Genomic DNA, 26,062 nt, shown 5'->3' with positions numbered 1-26,062 from the left:
TTGTTTGTTTCTTTGTTTTAAGACTTCATATATAAGTGAGATCATACAGTATTTGTCTTTCTCTGACTTATTTCACTCAGCACAATACCCTCAAGGTCCACCCATGTTGTTGCAAATGGCAAGATTTCCTTATTTATGATTGTTGAATAATGTTTCATTATATATTACTAACTGAAGTTTGTCAACAACAGAATGTTATGATTTTGTTCATTTCATCATTGTCATTCTTTTACAACCAATCGTATTTCTTTCCTATCAACAACATTAAACTTCTTTCTATAAGACCAAAGAAGTATCCTCTATCAGTTAATGCACTTGTGCAAAAAATTTCTGAAGCACTATTTATTTTAAAACAACGGCTATCAATTTTGAATGTCGATGAACAGAACATAGGAATTTGACCACAGTTAGAATTGATTTACCTAAGCATCATAGTTATGTATGAGGGAAATAGAGCTCAGAGTCAAATTTAATTATGAGTGATGAGCACTCAAGTTAATAACTGAAACATCCATAGTAACTACCCAAGTTTACAGTATTTCCATTCAAGTACTTAATTGCAAATATGACTCCAAGTCATCATTGCATAGTGAAAAATTTATAAGCTCAATAAAAAGACATTTGTTTTAGTATATATGTATACATATATGTTTTTAGATAAGTGTGTTCAAAGATAAAATTAAATTCATGTACACAGACTTCCTAAACGTTTTGATTTTTTTCCCTTGCCAGTGTTCAATAAAACTTCTTAATCCCCCTGAAGCCACACGTCTCCGATTTCCTTGAAGCTGCCACTAGAGGGCAGCACAAGCATATTTATGAGGCTTCCATTCTGACAAACAAGGCCAGGAGCCAAGAGGGGGTGAGTCTGGCTTGTTGCTACACAGGGACTGTTCCAATGAATGGCAATAGTGATAGCAGTCACTTTCAAGGGCTTGGGGGAAAAATTGCTTTAATGTTGATCTGAGAACTGAGATTCTACAGCAAAGCGGGAGAAGGGCTATTACTTTCCTACATGGGATAAAATGCCATTCACGTATCTTCGTGTTTGCGTCTGACAGATAAAGCAAATACGCTAGCAAATTCATAAGTTTCAAGTGGTATACAGGTTAGTTGAATTAAATCAAGTGTTAGTCACCTGGACTTGGGTTATAGAAGTCAATATACCTTAATCAGGTAATAAAGCTGAAAGGAGGCCTAGGAAAATCAAGTAAGAAAGTAGATTGAGGAGTTCCGGTTACAAAACAAACCTGCTTGTGATCCCTGTTGACATAGAGATTTTAGAAGTCTGGGTGGCATTCTGAACTGTGAGAAAATTTGTCCCGGTGGCTTTCAGCCTCCGTTCTTATAATCTACAAAATATCTGACTAATATGCATCCTTAAGGTCCCCATTCTAATTATATTTAAGCCAAAAAATTTGGTGATGTTTCTCATTGCACCCAAAAATTTAGGGCCAAATTTGGAGGAAGCAAAGTTACTAGAAGCAGACAATATTGAGCACTGATAAAACAATAATCGGAACTGTGAGAGCAAAACTGAAACTACAACTAAACCAACCAAACAAACACATTCCAGAAAAGGCCGGTCATCTGGGGCCATTGAGTGTTGGTTAAATATAGTTTCTTGAAGTCCCTCTGACATAAGAAAAACAGCAGAGCAACAATGCTCAGTATGATTCATTTAGGTAAGGAAACCTTAGAGTATGCTCTACCTAGGAAGAAAAGACATTGTATAATACACTGAGTGGCCAGATTATTCTGATCTCTGAATGCATAATAATCTGGCCATCTCTGAACGCATTATATAGATATAGATATAGATATAGATATAGATATAGATATAGATATAGATATAGATATAGATATAGATATAGATATATAGATATAGATTTTTTTTTTGAGGCCTGGTGAGTGAATTCGTGCATGGTGGGGTCCGGCCACAGCCTGGCCAGGGGGAGGGGACATGGGTGGTTGGCCGGCCTGCCTGCTGTTCGAACTCCTGGTCAAGGGGACAATTTACATATTAGCCTTTTATTATATAGGATATACACTGAGTGGCCAGATTATTATGTGTTCCAAGATCAGAATAATCTGGCCACTCAGTGTATATTTATAACATAAACAAGTAGTTGACATAACATGACTTTTTTTTAAATCAAATTAATGACAACAATGATGATAGCTTTTGTGTCATTTATATTATACTAATAGTTAGGACTATTTCTGTCCCAAAATGGCAGGAAGTCTAATTCATTGGTAGAATTAGTAGAAAAAGAAACCACATTGGCTTTTGTAACTGAAAAGTCTAACAGGAATGGAAAATAACCTATACAATATTCTCTTTACCTTTCTAGAAACCTACTAGGTATATAATTGTTGTTAAATATATAAAGATCTGCTACGTAGAAAGACAATGAAAAACTGAGGCATATTACTTTAATAGCTTCACAGGTTAATCCTTTTGGGGGAAGAACGGTATTCATTTAGGAAACATCTTGGCAGAACACATTACTTGCTAGATCAAGGGGTAAGGGAAGGGTGACGTAAGAAGTGCTTTGAGAACACCGTCTGTGAGGAGGCAGCACAAAACCAAAATGGAGGGCTGGCCTGCTCTCTGAATGAGAACTGAAGAGATGGAGAGGACCAGCCTGAGGAGAAGATGGACAAGACTATGCAACATGGCGAGAAGCTTGGAGAGTAGGGAGAATGGTGGCCAATGGGATTTCCCAGTAGTAGAGTGGCTGAATGATTTAAAAGCTGGAGTACCTAATCCTCTCTTTTAATTAACTGGTTTACTCAAATAGGACCAAAATATAATACCTCCCTCAACCTACCCTAACTTTCCATGTGCCATTAAAAAAAGTCTGCTGTATGCACAAATTTTGGGGTATTTTTCTTGTTTGTTTTGCTTTTGTTTGGTTGATTCTAGAGAATAGGAACTAGAGAATAATTAAGGTAAAGTGAATTCTGGACCTGATGGGTAAGGAGCAGAGAGGAGAGAACAGCCATGCCAGGTGAAATGCAAATGAGGGGGCAGGAGAAGCAGGGAATCACCACCAGAGTTACACATTCAGTTCAAGACACCAAACTGAACACAGATGTATTGTACTGTAGGCGCTCCTCCCACCTACAACCCCACTGGGGTCTCAGAAGAAATAAAAGCAAAATCATACAGAACTGGCAAAACAGAGGTGCCACGATTAGAATAGTAACACATCCCTTAGAGACAGATAAGAACAGGTTGATGGCAAAACCCAGCAGAGCAGAGAACCCCAAACCCCATTAGGACAAAAAGGAGGGCATCCAAAGCCTGTGAGGTTACCCTGGAGCCTCTCTGGAGAATTTTAAATTGGAGGCAGCAGAGGCCAGGGAAAGACATGGGCAACGCAACAGCAAGTGATGGAGAGGGCAGGTGGGCTAACTCTCCAATCACCTCCCCAGCAATTGACCGGAACTTTTGGCCTCAGGTAAAGCTTCCATTGCGGCTTGGAAGTGTGGCTCTGAATTAGGTTATCTGGGTGATGGAGGGAGAGAAGCCGGGCTGGCCCTCACATACTTCCAACTGGGAGATGAGGAGCCATGACATTTACAAAGAGAGCCACCTGTATCACAGGCCGGTGGCAAGGTCTCCCACCGCCTGCACAGTCACTGACATCCGGGCTCCTTCCCTCGGGGTTCTAATTCTTTCTGCAAAATAGGTTCGTGGAGGGGTAACCATAGCATTTGGGACATACCTTTGTTATGACAATTATACTTTATTACAGTTATTTCCTTATACATACAGCTTCCCCAGGAGCTGACATCTCTGTGGGGCAAGACAAGTGTGCTAGCTTCTGTTTTCAAGTGAAATATAAACACTTGTTTTCAAGTGTTGTCGTTTTCTAGGTTTGCTGGGTTGCTTAGACAATAACTTATTTTCTCACAGTTCTGGAGGTTGTCAGTCTGAGGTCAGAGTGATGGCATGGTCAGTTTCTAGTGAGGACACTCTTCCTGGATGGCAGAGAGCTACCTTCTAGCTGTGTCCTCTCATAACCTTTCCTCAGTGGATGGAGAGAGAGAGAGAGAGAGAGAGAGAGAGAGAGAGAGAGAGAGAGAGAGGACTCTGTCTCCTTATGAGGACACTAATCTTATGATCTCATTTAACCACACTTACTTCCTTAGAGGCCCTATCTCCAAAAACAGCCACACTGGGGTTAGTGCTTCAGCATCTGAATTTTAGCAGGGCTTAAACATTCAGCCCATAACACACACACATAAAAAGTGAAAAAGACATGTTTGTTAATTAAGTAGATTAGTGAAATCACAAGCTGTACAAGATCCAAGAACTATCGTCTACTATATTTTATACATATATTTCACCTTTTCATTAAATTAATAATTTTCAAAATGCTCCCATTTGGTGTTATTTTTATCCACACAAACCACAAAATACTTTTTGGAGAGCAAGATGCATTTGTGGGAAAGAATGTAACATATTTCATTTCTCCCAAGAAGACATACAAACAGCCAATAGGTATATGAAAAGATGTTCAACCTCACTGGCAATCAGGGAAATGCAAATTAAAAATACAATGAGATACCACCTTACACCAGTTAGAGTGGCCATTATCAGCAAGACAAACAACAATAGGTGTTGGAGAGGTTGTGGAAAAAGGAAATCCTCATTCACTGCTGGTGGGAATGTGGACTGTTATAACCACTATGGAAAGCAGTCTGGCGATTCCTCAAAAAATTAAAAATAGAGCTACCATACGACCCAACAATCCCACTTCTGGGTATATACCCAAAAAACTCTAAATCACTTATATGCAAAGATATATGCACCCCTATGTTCATTGCAGCATTATTCACGGTGGCCAAGAGTTGGAAACAGCCAAAGTGCCCTACGATAGAGGACTGGATAAAGAAGATGTGGAGTTCCGAAAAAAGATGGCGACTGGCAGGAAGGTAGGGAGAGAGAGAGTGTGAGTGAGGAACCCATAGAGGAGAGTGTAGATGTGTGTGGTGTGTGTGTGTGTGTATGAGATAGGGTCAGTTAGATTCTGCAGGTCTTCCAAGGGGCTCCCGAACAGGGCAGCCCTAGACGGCGGAGCCCCGCGCACAAAGCGGACACTTCTCGGCGGCTGGTGCGGACGCAGAGACCACGCCATCTTGGGAAACAGAGCTGCCCGAGACTCGGATCCTGGCTTCCGACACAAACCAGGACCCTGCAGCCACTGGGGACAGAGAACTGCTATCACAGCTTCAGACAAACAAACAAGAATCCAGACTTCCGGGCAGATTTCCGTGAGTCAAAGAGCCTATCCCCCTCCTCGCAGGCGCTGATAGCGCCATAGTAACTGATAGACCCGCCCCTCCCCCAAGCTGCTGAGCGCCTACAGGCGTGCGGAAAGCGCCATAGTAACTGATAGATGCGCCCCTGGCCCAAGCTGCTCACAGGCGCGCGCACAGACAGCGCCATAGTAACTGATAGACCCGCCCCTGGCCCAAGCTGCCGAGCTTTGCTCAGGGACGCGCTCCCTCTTAGGGAATTTGGCGCGCGCTCACGCACGGGACAGAAGCAGCTCCCCGTCGGGGAAATCTGTCAGTGCGCACAGAGGGCTCCCCTTCGGGGAATTTGGGGGAATTTGGCTCGCGGGGCACAGCTCCCCCTTTGGAGATTCTTAAAAGCGTGCACAGAGGGGCTTCCCTTTGGGGAATTTGGCGCGCAGGACGGACTCCGCCCCCCTTCTGGGACTTTGGGAGAGTGCACTGAGCCGGCTCACCTTCAGGTTTTTAAGAATGTGCGCTCTAGCCGGTTTGGCTCAGTAGAGAGAGCACACACAGGACGCAGCCCCACTTCAGGGAATTTGGCACGCCGGACACAGCTTCCTGGGATCCCTGACTCACAGCGCATTCACACTAAGAGCCAGCGACCCCAATTGTTGGTGCGTGCACACACAGGGACCCTGATTCTCAACGAGAAACCGCACAAGGCAACAGAGACTTTGACACTCGAGTCTTGGTGCAGACACAGGGAAACTCTGACTCCTGGCACATGCTAAGGATCTCATTCTCGGCACATACCAACAGTGTGGTGCAGACAGGGCCCCTGATTCTAAATGTGCACACGAGACCACACGGAACACTGGGGACACTGATCCTGGGCAAGTTTGGTTCCCACCAACCAAAGACAGTCACACGTCCTAGTGTCAGAGCACTTCAGTGAAACTAGGGTGGAGCGAAGTCCCCACAGCACACGGCCCAGGTCCACGCAAACAGAAGCTTGAGCTTTCTGGTAATAGCCAGAATGGGGAAACGAAATAACTCACAGAGGAAAGAAAATGTGGAGTCGCCAAGAAAGGAAATTAGTGAAAATGAAGCTTGCAACATGACGGAAAAGGAGTTCAGAGTAATGGTCATGGAATTTATACATCGGATGGATGAGAAAATCAACAACTTATGCAAGAATCAGGAAGAAATGAAAAGTGATATAGCTACAATCAAAAACACCATGGAAAGTTTCAACAGTAGATTACAAGAAGCAGAGGACCGAATTAGTGAGTTAGAAGATCAGGTACAGAAACAAGCTCAAGCTGAACAGCAATTGGAGAAAAAAATTAAAAAGCAGGAGGAAAGCCTAAGGGAGCTTCGGGACAACATGAAACGAAGTAACATGCGTATAATAGGGCTGCCAGAAGGACAAGAAGAGCAGCAGGGATTAGAAAATCTATTTGAAGAAATAATGACAGAAAACTTCCCGGATATGGGAAAGATAAAAGTTACGCAAGTAAAGAGAGTCCCAAGCAGGATCAACCCCAAAAGACCCACACCAAGACATGTCATAATTTCAATGGCAAATATAAATGATAAAGAGAGAATCCTAAAGGCGGCAAGAGAGAGACAGAGAGTTACCTACAAAGGAACACCCATCAGATTGTCAAATGATTACTCATCAGAAACACAACAAGCTAGAAGTGAATGGAAGGAGGTATACAAAGTGTTGCAAAGCAAAGGACTGAATCCAAGAATACTATATCCAGCAAGACTATCAATCAAAATTGAAGGGGAAATCAGGAGCTTTGCAGACAAAAAAAGCCTCAGGGAGTTTATCACCACCAAACCAGCAATGCAAGAATTGCTAAAGGGAATACTGTAAAAAGAAGAAATAAACAGGTAAGAAGGAATACAGACACAAAAATAGATATGACTGCAAACAAATACCTTTCAGTAATAACTTTAAATGTAAACGGACTAAATGCTCCAATCAAAAGACATCGAGTAGCTGAATGGATAAAAAAACACGACCCATATATATGCTGTCTACAAGAGACCCACCTCAGAACGAGAGACTCACACAGATTGAAAGTGAAGGGATGGAAAAATATCTTTCAGGCAAATGGAAATGAAAAAAAGCTGGGGTAGCAATACTTATATCTGACAAAATAGACCTCAAAGTAAATGCCATAACAAGAGATAAGGAAGGCCACTTCATAATACTAAAGGGAGAAATCCAACAAGAAGAAATAATTCTGGTAAACATATACGCTCCCAATATAGGAGCACCCAAATACATAAAAAAACTCCTGGAGGATATCAAGGGAGAGATTAATAGCAACACAATCATAGTAGGAGACTTTAATACCCCACTATCACCACTGGACAAATCCTCTAAACAAAAAATCAGCAAAGAAACAGCAATCCTAAATGACTCACTAGACCAGATGGAATTAATTGACATCTTCAGAACATTTCACCCCAAAGCCACAAAATATACATTCTTCTCAAGTGCACATGGGTCATTTTCAAAGATAGACCATATGCTGGGTCACAGGCAAAGTCTCTTCAAATTCAAGAAGATAGAAATTATATCAAGCATCTTCTCAGATCACAGTGGCATAAAACTGGAAATCAACTACAATAAAAACAATCCAAAGAAATCAAACACATGGAGACTAAACAGCATGCTATTAAACAAGGACTGGGTCACCAGAGAGATCAAGGAAGAAATAAAAAACATCATGGCAACAAATGACAATGAAAACACAACAATCCAAAATCTATGGGACACAGCGAAAGCAGTCTTGAGAGGGAAGTTCATAGCTCTACAGGCCTATTGCAAAAAACAAGAAACAATGGTAATAAATTACTTAACCCTACAACTCAAAGAGCTAGAAAAAGAGCAGCAAGAAAAGCCCAGTGTAACCAGAAGGAAGGAAATAACAAAGATCAGAGTGGAGATAAATGACATAGAGACCAAAGAAACAATACATAAGATCAACAAAACCAAGAGCTGGTTCTTTGAAAGGATAAACAAGATTGATGGACCTCTAGCCAGGCTCACCAAGAAGCAAAGAGAGAGGACCCAAATAAACAAAATCAGAAATGAAAGAGGTGAAATAACAACAGACCCCGCTGAGATACAAAGGATTGTTACAAAATACTACGAACAACTCTATTCCAACAAACTGGACAATCTGGAGGAAATGGACATATTCCTAGAAAAATATAACCTTCCAAAAATCAATCAAGAAGAATCTAAACAGCTCAATAGGCCAATAACTATGGACGAAATTGAAGCAGTCATCAAAAAGCTTCCAGCAAACAAAAGCCCGGGGCCTGATGGCTTCACAGGAGAGTTTTACCAAACATTCAAGGAAGAACTAAAACCTATCCTCCTCAGACTATTCAAAAAAATTCAAGTGGAAGGAACACTTCCAAGCTCCTTCTATGAAGCCAGCATCACCCTAATACCAAAACCAGATAAAGACAACACAATGAAAGAGAATTACAGACCAATATCCCTCATGAACATAGATGCCAAAATCCTCAACAAAATTCTAGCAAATCGGCTCCAGCAGTACATCAGAAAGATCATACACCATGATCAAGTAGGATTTATCCCAGGAATGCAAGGATGGTACAATATCCGCAAATCAATAAACGTGATACATCACATAAACAAATTGAAAGATAAAAATCACATAGTCATATCAATTGATGCAGAAAAAGCATTTGACAAAATCCAACACCCTTTCTTGATAAAAGCTCTCAACAAGGTGGGAATAGATGGCTCATACCTCAACATAATAAAAGCTATATATGATAAACCCACAGCAAACATCATACTCAATGGACAAAAACTAAAGACATTTCCCCTAAGAACAGGAACAAGACAGGGATGCCCACTCTCACCACTCCTGTTTGACATAGTACTGGAAGTATTAGCCATTGCAATTAGACAAGAAGAAGAAATAAAAGGCATCCAGATTGAAAAAGAACAAGTAAAGCTGTCTTTATTTGCAGACGACATGATATTGTACATAAAAAATCCGAAAGACTCCGTCAAAAAACTCATAGACTTAATAAATGAATTCGGCAATGTAGCAGGATACAAAATTAACGCCAAGAAATCTATGGCCTTTCTATACACCAATAGTGAACTTACAGACAGAGAGACTAAAAAGGCAATCCCATTTACCATCGCACCAAAAAAATTAAGATACCTAGGAATAAACTTAACTAAGGAGGTAAAAGACCTATACACGGAAAACTACAGGACACTGAAAAAAGAGATAGAGGAAGACGTAAACAGATGGAAGAACATACCATGTTCATGGATTGGTAGAATCAACATCATTAAAATGTCCATACTACCCAAAGCAATCTATAGATTCAATGCACTCCCCATTAAAATACCAACGGCATATTTCACAGACCTTGAAAGAACTCTCCAAAAATTCATCTGGAATAAAAAAAGACCCCGAATAGCCACAGCAATCCTGAGAAAGAAGAATAAAGTAGGAGGGATCTCAATACCAGATTTCAAGCTGTATTACAAAGCCACTGTTCTCAAAACAGCCTGGTACTGGCACAAGAACAGACATATAGATCAATGGAACAGAATAGAGAATCCAGATATTGACCCAAACCACTATGCTCAATTAATATTTGACAAAGGAGGCATGAACATACAATGGAATAAAGACAGTCTCTTCAATAAATGGTGTTGGGAAAATTGGACAGATACATGCAAAAAAATGAAGCTTGATCACCAACTTACGCCATACACAAAAATAAACTCAAAATGGATACAGGACTTAAACATAAGACGGGAAACCATAAAAATACTAGAGCAATCCACAGGCAGCAAAATGTCAGACATATGCCAAAAGAAATTCTTCACTGACACTGCCCCTAGGGCAATGGAAGCTAAAGAGAAAATTAACAAATGGGACTACATCAAAATAAAAAGCTTTTTCACAGCAAAAGAAACCATCAACAAAACAACAAGAAGGCCCACTGCATGGGAGAACATATTTGCAAATGGCATCACTGATAAAGGTTTAATCTCCAACATCTACAGGCAGCTTATACAACTTAATAAAAGGAAGATAAATGATCCAATAAAAAAATGGGCAACAGACCTAAATAGAATCTTTTCAAAAGAAGACAGAAGGAAGGCCAAGAGACACATGAAAACATGCTCAACGTCACTAATTATCCGAGAGATGCAAATCAAAACAACAATGCGGTACCATCTCACACCTGTCAGAATGGCTATCATCAACAAATCAACAAACGACAAGTGTTGGCGAGGATGCGGAGAAAAAGGAACCCTCGTGCACTGCTGGTGGGATTGCAGACTGGTGCAGCCACTGTGGAGAACAGTATGGAGTTTCCTCAAAAAACTGAAAATGGAACTCCCATTTGACCCAGTAATCCCACTCCTGGGAATATATCCGAAGAAACTAGAAACACCAATTAGAAAGGATATATGCACCCCTATGTTCATAGCAGCGCAATTCACCATAGCTAAGATTTGGAAACAGCCTAGGTGCCCGTCAGCAGATGACTGGATCAGAAAACTGTGGTACATCTACACAATGGAATACTATGCTGCCATAAAAAAGAAGGAATTCTCATCATTTGCAGCAACCTGGGAGGAATTGGAGAACATTATGTTAAGTGAAATAAGTCAGTCAATGAAAGAAAAATACCACATGATCTCACTCATTTATGGATAATAAAGAACATTATAAACTTGAACAAAAAGATAGATACAGAGACAGTAAAGCATCAAACAGACTGTCAAATTACAAGGGGAAGGTTAGGGAGAGGTGGGGGAGATAAGAGATCAATCAAAGGACTTGTATGCATGCATATAAGCATAACCAATGGATGCAAAACTCTGGGGGGTGGGGGCATATATGGGAGTGGGGTGTGGGGAGGGCAATGGTAAGATATGTACACATATAATACCTTAATAAAAAAATTGAAAAAAAAAAAACACATAGCAAAAAAAAAAAAAAAAAAGAAGATGTGGTACATATACACAATGGAGTACTACACGGCCATAAGGAAGGATGAAATAGCGTCATTTACACCAACATGGATGGACCTTGAGAACTTATGCGAAGTGAAATAAGTCAGTCAGAAAAAGCTAAGAACTATATGATTCCATTCATATGTGGGATATAAAACTGAAACTTATGTACACAAACAGCAGTGTGGTGGTTGCCAGAGGGAGGGGGGTGGGGGAAGAAAGGGGTCCTAATATGAGGTGACAGGAGATTTGACTTTGGGTGGTGGGCACAGGGTCCTATATACAGATTCTGTACATTAGTAATCCACACATGAAACCTATATGTTCATGTTGAGTAATGTCACCCCAATATAATTAAAAAATAAAATGTAAAATAAATAAATAAACGGCTTTGAAAAAATAAATAAAATCCATTCTTAAATTAAAAAAGAAAGAATGTAACATACTTACGTTTCTGTTGGAATTGTAAATGGAGTCATTCTAAAATTCAAGAATGGACTTGATATTTCAAGAAACTGTTCAGGCTTCTTTTGTATTATTTCTGAAGAGAAAAAGGCAGTGTGATGTTCTTTTTCTCCATCTTCTAAGATTACATGTAATACTAATTACATTACTATTTACCCATCAAGTTTCAATAGAGTTAAATAGGAATGTCCTAGGATACATAAGGTTGTTTTTCTTAAAAAAAAAATGTAAAAAGCTTATCAGTCATGCCAATATGAGATTTCTTTAGCTTACTCCTCAGTTGCTTTTCAGATTTACAGCATGAAACAATGGAGTCTCAATGGAGAACATTAGCAATGTCTTTTGGAGTTATTACTTGGCATTTGCTATTTCAAGTACATAAGTACAGGAGTGGCTTTCTATAAAAGACTTTTACTAAAAAAAAAAAAAAAAAAAAAAAAAAAAAAAAAAAAAAGGTATTTTCTTAGTTAACCCCTGTGCAATAGCTTAGGACATGAAAAGGAAACATGGACTAACTCATGGAAGTAGTAGTGGAAGGACAGAAATGTAACAAAGTAAAGGTCATGAGCAGCAAAGAAAGCAGCAGGTCGAGAAAGGGCATGTGGATGTTCCTAGGAATGTGAAGCTAACCTAGAAGGAATTCTCAGTGGATACGGGACACAGACTATGCACTGGCCTGGCGAACACTGAAATTAAACATTAAGGAAGGTTATTTTAACAGAAGCTCCTGGAATGGCGAAGGGATGCCCACTGGGGAGAAAGTGAAGCTTTGACACATGCACATGACTTTTCTGTGCTTGCTCTGGGGTAGTCTCTGAAATGTCCTCTATCTATTTCCTGTTAGTTTTCACCCTAAACATTAAACCTAATTGAGAGGAGAAAGACAAATATGTGGAAGCCTCGAGTTGGGACACTGTGACTTTGGAATTCCTCAATTCCTTAATTTTCTTGACCAGCTTGCAAAAGCAATCACTCACATAGAATTACACAACCATCAGTAGTGAAATAGAAAATATCTATATGTTTAATACTTTTCCTTTCATTTAGCAATTCCTTGATGATCTGGAGGAACAATGATTTTAAATGTTTCTCTGTGCATTTAACTAAAATGTTGTGTTTAAAGATAAGAGTTTCTTTCCTTTTCAGTGTCTGATGGCATTTTTTTTTTGGGGGGGGGGCACCAATAGCCCGTTGCAGAAATACAAGAAATGTAAAGAGATGACTAACGTAATCAAGCAGGAGGGAGAGAGACAGAGAGGCCTAAAGAAAGAACAAATTGACCATTTCTCCTCTCCACCCAAACTAGACATTTCTTTATTCTTTGTTCTTTCTTAGCAAAAATAAAACATTTGTGCTAGAGAAGTCTTTGCTACCAGCTGTACTGGCTGTATGAATGTAGGCAGAAAGCAAATGTGAAGAAAATGACATGGCTAACAGTTGTTATTTATATTTTTAAAATGTGGAAACTATGGTTGGAAGAAGGAGGTGAGGAATAGGTCTATATTCCAATACACGTGGCTATTGCAGCTCTAGGACCCTGAGTACCATTGAGATGTGTGAATTACACTGTGACCGAGGTGTGGTTCTCCTGTGACCTGCAATGAAGGATCAGCGATGCTTGCATTGGCACCGGGAGCGACACCAAGCATCACCGCCAGTGGAGGTACAAACCATGGTTCATGGGATCAGAGGCTTGAAGCACACTGACACGCGTCACAGGGATGCCTGCTGTAAACTGGCACTTGGCATGTTCATTGTGGCTTTGGCTTTCTTGTTCCTTCAGTGACAGGCCTGTGAACACAGCCCCTGATGTACTAACCTCGGGGACGTGAAGTACTGTGGAGGGGGGAATGCACTGAGATAATAATGAGGTCTTAGAAACGACAAAGGGAGAGAGCGCAAAAGCAAGAAAATGACATCAAAAAATGACAAAAGCGGTTGTTCTTATTAAACACAATTTAAGTTTGTTTAATAACAACATCTAACATACACTGAGTGGCCAGATTATTATGATCACTGAATGCATAATAACCTAGCCTCTTAATATATATATATATATATATATATATATATATATATTAGAGGCCCGGTGCATGAATTCTTGCATGGGTGGGGTTCGGCCAGCCTGGCCAGGGGGAGGGGACATGGGCGGTTGGTCGGCCTGCCTGCTGGTCGAACTCCTGGTCGAGGGGACAATTTGCATATTAGCCTTTTATTATATAGGATATACACTGAGTGGCCAGATTATTATGCATTCAGAGATCATAATAATCTGGCCACTCGGTGTATATAACATAGCACTCCAGTTTTTTATCATCCTTCATAAAAAGCTACAATTGCTAAAGTTGCTGTGGAAAGGCTGTGTTCGTTGAAACATTAATTATGAGTTATTCTGCTAGGTCATAACTTTTAAATTATTAGTGCTTTTTTTGTTTTAATTCCATCTCCTTATGTTTGTGCTTCTACTTTAAAATTGATTTTTCAATTACTATCTAATTTCTTCTCTTGCCATCTTCATCTCTCTTTCATTCAGTTAATGCCCATGGAAAAAGACTTGTAAAGAAAAATATTGAAGAAGTGAAGAATTTGGCAGGGGTTGTGAGGAATTTAGCAATGTGCTGAGAGAATAACAGCAGGGTGGGAACGGTTCCCCTGCCCCACTCTCAGTCAGTGTGACTCTATTTCTGAGGACAAATGCCACTCCTTAAGTGGCTATATGATAAGGTTAACACAGGAGGCGATCCAGGACAAAAGTGATTCCTATAGAAGTTCTAAATAGAAACCAGTTTTTTCAAAGGTTATATCCTAAGGGTAACCTAGAGTGATTTCCATATTAGAAATTCACTGCAGTCGTTTAACCTATGCTACCCAAGTTTCTATATTATTTACTACAAACCACTTTTCTACCACTATTATAATCATAATGGCCTTGATATAGCTGGCCAGTTTACACATAAACCAAACTGGCCCGTCTTTTATGGAGAATTAATCCTTTAAAGATACAAAATTTAATTAAAAAATTAATATTTCATTCAATATTATTTTGTATGTTTCAGGTATACCACATAGTGGTTAGACAATCATATACTTTACAAAGGAGACATAAAATTCAATGAAGGATTTAGGCATAATGTTGGGTGGTTTGCCTTAATACACATCTTTTATTTTATTTTATTGATTTTAGAGAAGGAGGGAGAGGGAGGGGGAGATAGAAACATCAATGATGAGAGAAGATTATTGATCGCTGCCTTCTGCATGTGCCCTTGACTGGAATCAAACCTGGGACCCTTCAGTCCACAGGCCAATTCTCTATCCATTGAGCCAAACCAGCTAGGGCAACACATCTTTCATTACAAATGAAACTATGAGACCTGCATCCAGAGTGATGTTGACTAGAAAGACTTTCAAATAATGTACACCATACCTTGAGGTTCAGCTGTTATCACAGTTTCCCTTTTTAGACGAATGAGTTTCCAGGCAGGCACTGCTGGTGGTTTTGGTGGTGCTATGAGTGGGCAGGACCTGGTTCTGGTGACCAGCACGGGATGGCTGCAGATGTGGGACAGGCCATATTCTCTGAGTTTCTCAGCAGAAGTGGTCTAACAGGTAGAAGGCAGATTTAAAAAGATGCTTGCCATTGTCTCATGCATTTAAAACAATACTTTTGTCATTATAGAAATACTGCCACCACTATAGAGATGTAGTGATAATAATGGGAAAAGAAATAAGCACCCATATTACTACATTTCTTAATATAAGCACTATTACCTTTTGTGTTTTTAACATCTCTTCTTTTTTCTGTGGCCCCATTTCCTTATTTACAAAATGAGACTCTAGAACTACTGGTATAAGCTACTTTTGAGTTCTAAAAGTTTGATCTATGAGATTGTGAAAAATCTTAGTACATTGGTTTTGGTCCAAAGTAATTAATCGTGGCATTTATAGGTTAAAACTTTGATACAGGTACTTAATATGTAGTGTGTGTGTGTGTGTGTGTGTGTGTGTGTCCAGCAATCGCTACACAATGTTCATAAAATCTACTGTGTAGAGGGCCGCCTGGGAGGCACCTGGGCATTTCCTTAATTATCATCAGCTGAACTCAGGGCTTAGGCCGAGTCACGCTCTGGGAACATGCTTCCCCAATGAGGCTGGACATGTTAATCAGTTCTGACTTCATAGCAGCCCAAGTGTCAGCAGGGGCGGGTCTAGATATGTAAATCCAGTAATGCTGGGGCCTAGTTAAGAATGCAAATAAGCTCCTTTGATCCTAAGTTTTGGTGTTACTTCCTGGATTTCTGGGATATAAAATAAACCTGCTGGGTGGCTCAGCGTAGTCGTCATGCTGCCTCTCCATCAGAGAGGAAAGATGGCGTCCCACCCAGCCCCAGCTTCATGAATCTATTTCTGCGTCTTGTTTTCTTTATTTCTATTATTTCTCAATCCCTGGCCGCCTCCACTTAGAACCGGTTCGTTCATCTCTCTTTCCGCGCGGGACGCGGAAAAGGGAGATCCCCGCCATGTCTGGCCCCCGCCGCATCAGGCCCCTGCACTACTGCACTGAGTGTCTGGGGATAATCAGTTGCCTTGTCCATAGTTTATGCCCTCGCCTGCAAACAGCAGTTCCCCACAGGAAATCCCCGTGGTCCCTCTGACAATGGAGCCATTCATAGGACAGAGAATAGGGTCTGCCCTGTATCCTGCCAAAGCAAGTAGATTCCCACGCAGATGCTTCCCATATTCCACCATTCAGATCTGAAGCCACTCGGCTTTGGAGCAATTCAATTAGTGACTGATGGCTGGATATGCCATAAGAAATCAAGAAGAATGTGAAGATTAAAGGAATTTACACTGTAGTCAAATTCTGATGCTCACAGTCTAAATGTTGAAACTGTTAAAGTATAATAAAATATTAACTACATTAAAGTTAGTTTTACCAGTAACTATTATTCTCCTGGTGATTTTGCATCATTGATCTCTATGTGAATAGAAATGCTTGAAAATGTAAATTTATAAAGCTGTCATTAGGACAAGAAACCCACCTTTCAGGCTACTCCAAATTATTGCCTCGGCTAGAACATGCCTTGCTCTTGTGACTTTCTCTATGGCTCAATCTAAACTTCAGGGAGACACCAAATAGGGAGGGTGTGGGGCATCTGTAACATTGGACAGTTCCTTCTGAATCCAGGGATTAGTTCGTCATTGTAACAAGAATTGTAAGGAGTTCATCAGGGTGCTATTGAGCCCAGATGAGCCATTAAAAGTGTTATAAATATTCAAAATAAAGAGAACAGTGATTTTATTTAAAAAGGACTAATTTAAAAATAAAATTTTCATATTCACTTAATCTCTTTTGTGAAATGTTAGTAATTTATTGAAAAAAAATCAGAAACTCTGGAATTATGCCCAATAGTAGCTTAAAAATTACTTTAATGCATGTTAAAAAGTTTAACTTTTTTTCTACAGTTTTAACCCGTCAAATTTTAGAAATTTCCCAATATTTTAAATTAATTCTTTTCATGGGAATTTATTATAAAATTTATGGCTCTTATTCAAAAAGATAATGCCTCAGTTAAACCAAAAATTATATTGCTATAAAATCTACATTGAAGTAATATCAAAAATAGAAGTCATACTCAAAGATAGCTGCATATTTCAAAGATAGTTTACTATTCATAAAATTTACTGCAAATCTCAATCCCTTCTCACAATTTCAACCAAAGTTGTAGTCTATTTACTTTCCGTTTTTGAGCTGTCAAACATTATAAAACAAAACAATTTGAAATATTTTGCAAGTGTAAGTTATTGTGTGAAATAATTAAGTTTGGTATTAGTACCTATTGTATTGTTTGAATAATCTACAAAAGTACTAACAAGCCAGATTTAAGGTATGTAAGCCAATTTCTCATGCTACATTTTATTTCTAACACACAACATTGCTGAGTGATGTAAGGTAATGCTATTAATAGTAGTTATAGTTTGATGTTGAGAAGCTTTGTTAAAGGATCTCAAGTTTCCTTTGATTAGAATTAGGGACAGAGAGGAATTTAGAACAGTGAAACAGTGCCGGTGTTCAAATAATGAGTTGGATGCGTGACCATTTGGCCAGCACTACCATAGGCCAGGCACTTTAAAATATTTAAAAATAATTAATGAAGTTTCCTTGCCCATAAGACACTTTCACTCCCTTTTCCCATCCCACCTCAAACATTCTAAAAGTAGGTTTTGAGCCAAAACCGGTTTGGCTCAGTGGATAGAGCATCAGCCTTCGGACTGAAAAGTCCCAGGTTCGATTCTGGTCAAGGGCACATCCCCAGTAGGGGCATGCAGGAGGCAGCTGATCAATGTTTCTAGCTCTCTATCTCTCCCCCTTCCTCTCTGTAAAAAATCAATAAAATATATTTTTTTAAAAAAGTAGGGTTTGAGCAGATGGGAGAGGCCTTTTTAGGACCCATTTAAATAAAACTAAATGCATTTAGAATACCCAAGAGCAAGAAGATGGGGGAAATGTGGAATGCTCATGACACATTTTTCCTTCCCAAGTTTTGTTGTCTTTTCTGCATTCTGGACCAATTCTTTAAATAAATGTAAAGTATTGTCTTTATTTTATATGTTGGGCTCATTATCTTTGGGGCTATAATTTTTATCAATGTACTCCATTGAACAAAATTCCATTAGAACAGATATTTTTCTTCAGTAGATTTAACTTTAAAACATTATACCTCCATTGAATTTTGATTCTTACCAGGAGAACTAGATCACCCTAGTGGGTAATATAAAAGAATTAGCAGGCAAATTAGGAAGACTGTGACAGTACAGTCAGTTCATTACAGCCTTGAAGTTCATTTAATTACTGCTACAGACACTGGGCTAATGCCTGAGCCTTGAGTCCCTTAAGCCATTGTCAGGAGGAATAATAATTCTCTTTCTGTCCTGACTCCCTTTCACTTCTCAAACTGCCTCTAATACTTTTCCCTTGCAATCTATTCAACCTCTAGTCATTTCCTGAACCCAGTGGGTTCTCCTTCACCTTCAAGCTTTCCTCTGCTTGGAGAGTTTTTCCTATTAATTAGGCTGACTTCTTAAGGCCACAGCTTAAACATTTCTTCTTTGGGAAGACTTCTGTAGCCAACCATTAGACAGAAAGATGAGTTTCTGCTCTGTGTGCCATATTCAGTTTCCCATCCATTCGGTCACGCATCCAACTCATTATTTGAACACCGGCACTACCATAGGCCAGGCACCTCACATGCTCTCTGTTAGACCAGTTTTCTAACTTCATTGCTGGTGTTTGCTTGTCTGCCTTCCTCATTAGACTAAACTTTCCTGGGGCGGAGAGGTGGGAGGCACTTTGTTCATCTTGTTCATCGTGCTCAGAGCCTAGCTCATTATAGTAACAATAAATATCTGTTGAATTAACGAATAAATGTCTTTTTCTTTTCATCTTTTAAATTCAAAACTTAACTTTGTGCTTAAATGTTAGTTTTTAAGTAGGATGGCCAGAAAGAAGTTCACATGGATTCTTTTGAGCCCTTTTCTTTTTGTAAGGCCTTCATCCATCCTTACATTTTTCAGCTTTAAACGTGTTTAAGTGGTTCCTCTACTCGAGACCATGGCACTCCAAAAGCATGGCTCATATTGTTTTGTAGCCCTTGGAGTTGGAACATTTAATCTCTCGGAAATATCTAAGATAGCACCTTAGTCAATGCCATAAAAAAAGAAATTAAAAACAACCAACCGAAGAAACAACAAACTAGGGCTGAGGTGGCCTATCCAGATCTTCACAAGAGGCTCAAATTGGAGGGCGGGCTGGGAAGCACACTGACATTTACCCATGCTAAAGTAAAAAACTTTGAATTAAAACAGAGAAACTGGTACTATATATTGATAATGGCACATTATGTCCTATTAGCTTGACAATATTACCCTTGTTGTATGGCAGACTTTTACAGGAAGGAGTGGTTTCTATTTAAACCCAGATATACCTTCTATCACAAGAAGTAATCACACACACATACACACACACACAAACCATAAATGATACTGTGCCTCCTGGATGTGAGTACTCACCATCATCTCTAGTGAAAAGATCCTCTTTTCAAACAAATAGAGAGGAATAAAGGTAGCATATACAACCATGTGAGGGGACTGTATTCCTGAAGAACCTACAAAAGCAAGCATATATTGTGTTATAATGGGTCTGTCAGTAGTTCATTCCAAAATTCCTTAATGAACATTAAGATAGAATTAAAAGTTAAAAAATTAGAATTAAAGATAATTCCTTATCTTTGCTGGTGAAAAATAGATAAATGATTCTAAATTTTAAAATAAATATGTGCATTTATTTTATAGAATATCTCATTAGTTTTACCTTCAATAAAGTACCATTTAGTTGCTTAAAAATAATTTTATCTCACTGTAAAAATGTTATCACATAGACTTACTAGTCATCAGTCAATCTAACTTAGGGTGGTCTACAAACAATTATGTTCAAACGAATGATTTTAACATTGTGACATTTCTTAGCTTTCATAGATAAAAATCTTTATTTTGAATTTAAAGAAGTACAGGAGTTTTCATGTCATTTCATGGCCCAGTAGTTGAGCGTCCACAAGAACCAGCAATTGAACTATTCAATTCCGGGTCAGGGCTCATGCCCAGGTTGTGGGCTCAATTCCCAGTAGGGGGCATGCAGGAGGCAGCTGATCAATGATTCTCTTCATCATTCATGTTTCTATCTCTCTCTCCCCCTTTCCCTTCCTCTCAACAAAATCAATAAGACCTAAAGAAAAGGAATAAAAAATTATAAATAAATAAATCCATCCAGGAAAGAAGGAAAACATAAGTAACTTAGTTTGAAATGTTTAATGCTTTTAGACTTTGCTGCTGAGCATCACTTATTTGTCAACATGTTCCTTAACATCCCTGATATTTCTATATTTGATTGGGTGTACTTTTGTTCTTTAAAGATTCTGGCCAAAATAATAGAATTTATTTTCCTTTATTATTTTTATTTTTAATTAAAAGTTTTGTGTTATTTCTTTACTAATTTGAGCATTTACATGTAATTGTAATAGATGTATTCATTGAGAATACTATCTTTAGAGACACAAAATATAAATTAGACATAAACCAGAATCTCCCTTGAATGGATTAATTGTAAAATATAACAAAGTTATACAAACATATTTTTACATAAAAAAATTAAACTTTGTGTGATTTTCATGGAGCAGAGATCTGAACCCAGGCAGTTTTATCCACAGCCCAAATTCTAAACCATATTCTGTATCTTGAAATTAACTTTATCTCTTAATTTGGTAGGGGGGAAAGGCATTGTTAACTTTATTTTCCCAAAGAAAGAAACTCAGAGAAAGGTTTAGTCATTTTCACAGTGATGATGAATTATTGGTAACTTTGGGAATGTCATGTCATCTACTATCAAAAAAGATTGCTTAAGGCATCAAAAGAAGAAAACAATTTTTAATACAGAATTAAAAATATAATGACTAATGACTCTCTTCTCTAACAAACCACCAGACATGTTTCTATAATTATAAAAAGCCATAATTATTAAAATGTCCTCACAAAAACCATAATCATGTATTAAGAAAGAAGACAAAATGAAAAGAAAAACTAGATAAAGCATAGTGCTGGAAGAAAAGGGATGTGTATCCAACCATGGAATGAATGGCAAGCTGAGAATTAGAACCTACATTCTGGAAGCACCAAGATAGATGACCCAATAGTAGAAATATAAAGTCTTTAAAAAAGACAATGTGTATAATATGCCCTGGCCAGTTGTCTCAGTTGAGCATCTTCCCATACATGGAGAGGTCACTGGGTCAATTCCTCTCAGGGCACATGCCTGGGTTGTGAGCTCGGTCCCCAACAGGTGGTGTGCAGGAGGCAGCCGCTTGCTATTTCTCTCTCTCTCCCACTCCCTCCTTCTCTAAAGTCAATAAAAACATATTTATTTAAAACAAAGATAATGGGTATAATATATATTATATAATCTTAAAATATTATATATGCTACATATAATTTATACAGAAGACATATACTAATATATAATATATATGCTAATATTTATACACTTTGTATAATTGTATATTAATATATGTACTTTATATAGAATATATAACATATAACATATTTTACTTAGGTAGAATAATATAAATTTTGTAATCTGCTAATATATAATATACTAGAGGCCTGGTGCATGCTTACAGTCTGACAGAGACATCAGAGAGTTCTGGACTTCTGATGAGGGTCTGGAACCGTGAAATGACCATTTAAATTTTTCTCTTTCCTTTTCTCCATCTTTACTCTTCTTCTTCCCAATGTCTTTTGTATCTGCTTTCTCTAACATATTAAAAAATATAATAAATCTTTTAATTATAAAACCTGAAACACAATAGCCACAAATTCCCTCAAACACTATTTACCTCTAATTAGAAACATTAAAATAAAGCAAGACAACATTTTGAAAATCAATGTGTATTGTGAAAGACCTGCAGCACTATTTATTATTGACTACTCATCATATTATGTTCAATATAGGTGATAATTTGATATATGATTTTTGTATAGAAAATTACAGACTAATTTTCTCATTTTAAAAGGAAAAATTAAAGTACAACAAATCATATTCTTAAAGTTGAGTTCTAAATGTGGAGACCTTTCAGATCTTTTTTATTTGGGCCCTACATCTCAAGAAAATATAGCTTGCTATCTCCAGAATATCTTCTGATGAAAACTGAATGCCAAACCAATACATTATGGCCAAAATGACTTTCTTAATCACACCCTACACACAGAACTATATGCACCCTTTGAATTTCCATTCATAATTACATTTTTATAAAACGTATTCACATTCAACTAAAAAAAAAAAGCTGTGGCACATATACACAATGGAATACTACTCAGCCACAAAAAAGAATGAAATCTTACCTTTTTTGACAGCTTGGGTAGACCTGAGGGTGTTATGCTATGTGAAATAAGTCAGAGAAAGACAAATACCATATGATTTCACTTATATGTGGAACATAAAGAACAAAATAAACAAACAAAATAGAAACAAAGATACCGAGAACAGATTGGCCGTTATCAGAGGGGAGAGGGGTTGAGAGTTGGGTGGAAAAGGTGAAGGGATTAAGCAGTACAAATTGGTAGTTACAGAATGGTCATGCAGATGTAGGTTACAGCATGGGAATATAGTCAACAATATCATGACAGCTGTGTATGGGGCCAAGTGAGTGCCTGAAATATCAGGGGACCACTCTGAAAAGTACATGATTTTTAACTACTATGCTGTACATCTGAAACTAATACAGAATAATATTGAATGCAAACTGTAATTATTTTTTAATTTAAAAAGAAAATAATTAGTATAAAGATTGAAAATTAAAAATCCAAGGTTTTTTATTCCCTAATGAAGTCAATTCAATTCTGAAACAAAAAATCAGATTTCTGCCTTTTTATTCTTTCATCATCTGCTAAATTAGTAATCAGGTTGTTTTTTTCAATTTGCATAAATAAAAACTGTGACATTAACAACTTGTAAAGTTCCTTAGCCTATAATGGAAACCTGTCTCATATCTTAGCTTTTATAGTAGACTTATCACCTATGTGAGATATAAAAGTGAAGATAGCTGTTAACTTTAAGTGCAGGAGGAAACATATAACTGGAAAACTAAAGTTTATCAAATTTTATACTTTGGGTTTCTATAAATATTTGACTTCACTCAAAATTAATTTTAGGTAGAAATATATAATTTCATGTATGATTTTAAAATGGGACTTTAAAGCCTTCAAACTCCTATTCAGAATTCAGAAAATAGAATTTATAATAAAAGTTACAAATAGAAAAATACACTCTTTCACATAGCAATTTGGATAATATACAACAGTGTTTACCCAAATGTGTTGCTCCTCTGCCATTTCATGCCACCCATCTAGCAAATATCACTTTAAGTAAAGTTAGCAGCTGAGTCTTACTGGAGATAACCTTCCCCTAGTTCTGCAAACCTCTGCTACATCTAATTTAAATCACCACGAGAACCTTCATCTTCCACCTCCACCTCACTCTCGGCTCATCTATAAGCTACTTAGAGAGAGAGAGAAAAATAGAGGCCTTTAGTCAGAAACACTCAGCTTCTCCCTATGAAACCCATTCACCCACCAACACTTGCGCCTATCCTCTCCCGTGGCATGCACCCATCTGGTAGAACAGAGGAGCGCCTGCTCCCCTGGATTGGTCCAACCTTTCCCACCTGGACTCCTGTCCTCCTCTGCCTGCCTTCTCAGGAAACATACACTATTACTTTAATCTCAGCTGGATTCTTTCAATCTTCACTTAAAAATACTTACTTCTCCTTCAATAGATTAAAAACCTAAGTATCCCCGTGTAGGTCCACATAGTCCCTGTCAGGTTCCTCTTTGTAGCTTTCCTGTTCACAAACTTCTAACAGGGTTGTTTGTACATTATTTTACTTTGCACTAACTTCTTAACACTCTCAATATGCCTTCCACTCCCATCCTCCACCAGTGACCAATGACCATCACATCACAACCTTCAACAGGGACACCTAAGTTCCCATCATATTTCAACTCTCACTATTGGACACAAACTATCTTTCTGATTCTTGAAACTCTCTTCTTTTGACTTCAGTAGCATCATGCTCTGCTGGTTTTCTTCCTGCTTCTCTGGCCATCCCTTAGCCTCCTTTGCCAGATCATCATCGTGTACCTGGCTCTCAGATGCTTAGCTTCTTTAAAGCTCAGTCTCAGGCAGCCACATCTTCTTATTCCATGCTGTCTTCTTGAGACTATCATTCATAGTGTAACTTAGCATGCATTTGTCAATGATGCCAAAACGTATATTACCACCCCGAAACTCATAGCATATCTCAAAAGGTCCCTCAAATTCAATATGTTCAAACTCATTTTATGATCTCTCCTCATAAAGCCATTCGTTTTTCAGTATCCACCATCATCTCCATTTCAGCTACCATGTTTTTTACTTTTTAAATATATCTCAAATTATTCACCTTGTCTGGGACTTCACTGTTACTACCCTACTACCCACTCCCAGCTACCACTGTCTCTAACATGAGCTGGTACAAGAGTTTCCAAACTGTTTTTTTTTTATATACACTCATGTCACCAAACCTCAAGGTCCTGACCCCCACCCTAAGGTCTTTTATTTTTTTAAAGAACCAGAATATTGTTTTAAAAATAGGATTTAGGTTGTGCAGAATCTAGTCTGTTCTTCATTAGCTGTCAGTTTTTCTTATGGGAAAGATCAATAATCTTAACATGACCTAGATTTTATATGATCACTGGAGGCCCTGTGCACTGGGGTGGGGGGGGGGTCCCTCAGCCCGGCCTGCCCCCTCTCTCAGTCCAGGAGCCCTCAGGGGATGTCCTCCTCTGTGGGAGGAAACCGGGCTGATCAGGGGAAGGTACTGCTCCCATCACCCCACTGCTGCTGCAGTGGCTGGCCCTTGGCCCTTGCTTCTTAGCGCTGGCCCTGCCCCGCCCACTGGTGGGTGGGGGGTGATCTGGGGCCAGGCCAGCTGGGGGAGGGGCTGGGGGAGGTTGAGGCACAGCTGGTTGCACCCTGTCCAGCTCTGCCGAGGCATGGCGCCTGGACCAGCCTGCCCTGTTGCCTCTGTGGCTGCGGCTGCGGAAGGGGCCACGCAGCAGCCTGTCCCCTGCCGCCTCTGCAGAAGGGGCTGTGGCGCCGGACAGGAGGCTCTGGACCGGCCCGCCTCTCCTGTGGTGGCGCCTCTCCCATGCAGCCACTGTGTCTTTGTCTGGATGGCTGTCTGGAAGATGTCCTAATTAGCATATTACCCTTTTATTATTATAGACTAGAGGCCCGGTGCACGAAATTCGTGCACTGGGGAGGGTGTCCCTCAGCCCAGCTTGCACCCTCTCTAATATGGGACCCCTCGGGGGATGTCCAACTGCAGGTTTAGGCCCGATCCCTGTGGAATCGGGCCTAAACCTGCAGTTGGACATCCCTCTCACACGGATCGCCCCAGGCACCCCCAGGGAGCGGCCACGCCCCCATGCCACGCCCCCTGGGGTGCCGATCGCCCCAGGCACCCCAGGGGAGCGGTGGCACGGGCGCGGCCACGCCCCCCCGGGGTGCCGATCTCCCCAGGCAACCCCGGGGAACAATGGCAGGGGCGTGGCCACGCCCCCCGGGGTGCCGATCGCCCCAGGCACCCCTGGGGAGCGGCCACGCCCCCTTGCCATGCCCCCAGGGGGTGCCGATCGCCCCAG

The 26,062-nt window shown here is 39.4% G+C and overlaps 1 protein-coding gene across 1 annotated transcript in view; it reads right to left on the bottom strand.

The window, feature by feature from the left end:
* The window catches only part of ADGB (androglobin), a gene marked incomplete at both ends in the record, with an annotated part of 140,638 nt that overhangs the window by 77,833 nt on the left and 36,743 nt on the right, over window positions 1–26,062 (bottom strand). The window contains 4 exons of the mRNA XM_079781170.1: window positions 11,756–11,846; window positions 15,195–15,369; window positions 19,838–19,932; window positions 21,995–22,129. Of these exons, the coding sequence (XP_079637296.1) occupies window positions 11,756–11,846; window positions 15,195–15,369; window positions 19,838–19,932; window positions 21,995–22,129 (496 nt within the window). The remainder of the gene's footprint in view (window positions 1–11,755; window positions 11,847–15,194; window positions 15,370–19,837; window positions 19,933–21,994; window positions 22,130–26,062) is intronic.

The sequence above is a fragment of the Cnephaeus nilssonii genome (assembly GCF_951640355.1).
Source record: "Cnephaeus nilssonii genome assembly, chromosome: 9".
NCBI classification, from domain to species: Eukaryota; Metazoa; Chordata; class Mammalia; order Chiroptera; family Vespertilionidae; genus Cnephaeus; species Cnephaeus nilssonii.
This window is presented reverse-complemented; position numbering and strand designations above follow the sequence as displayed.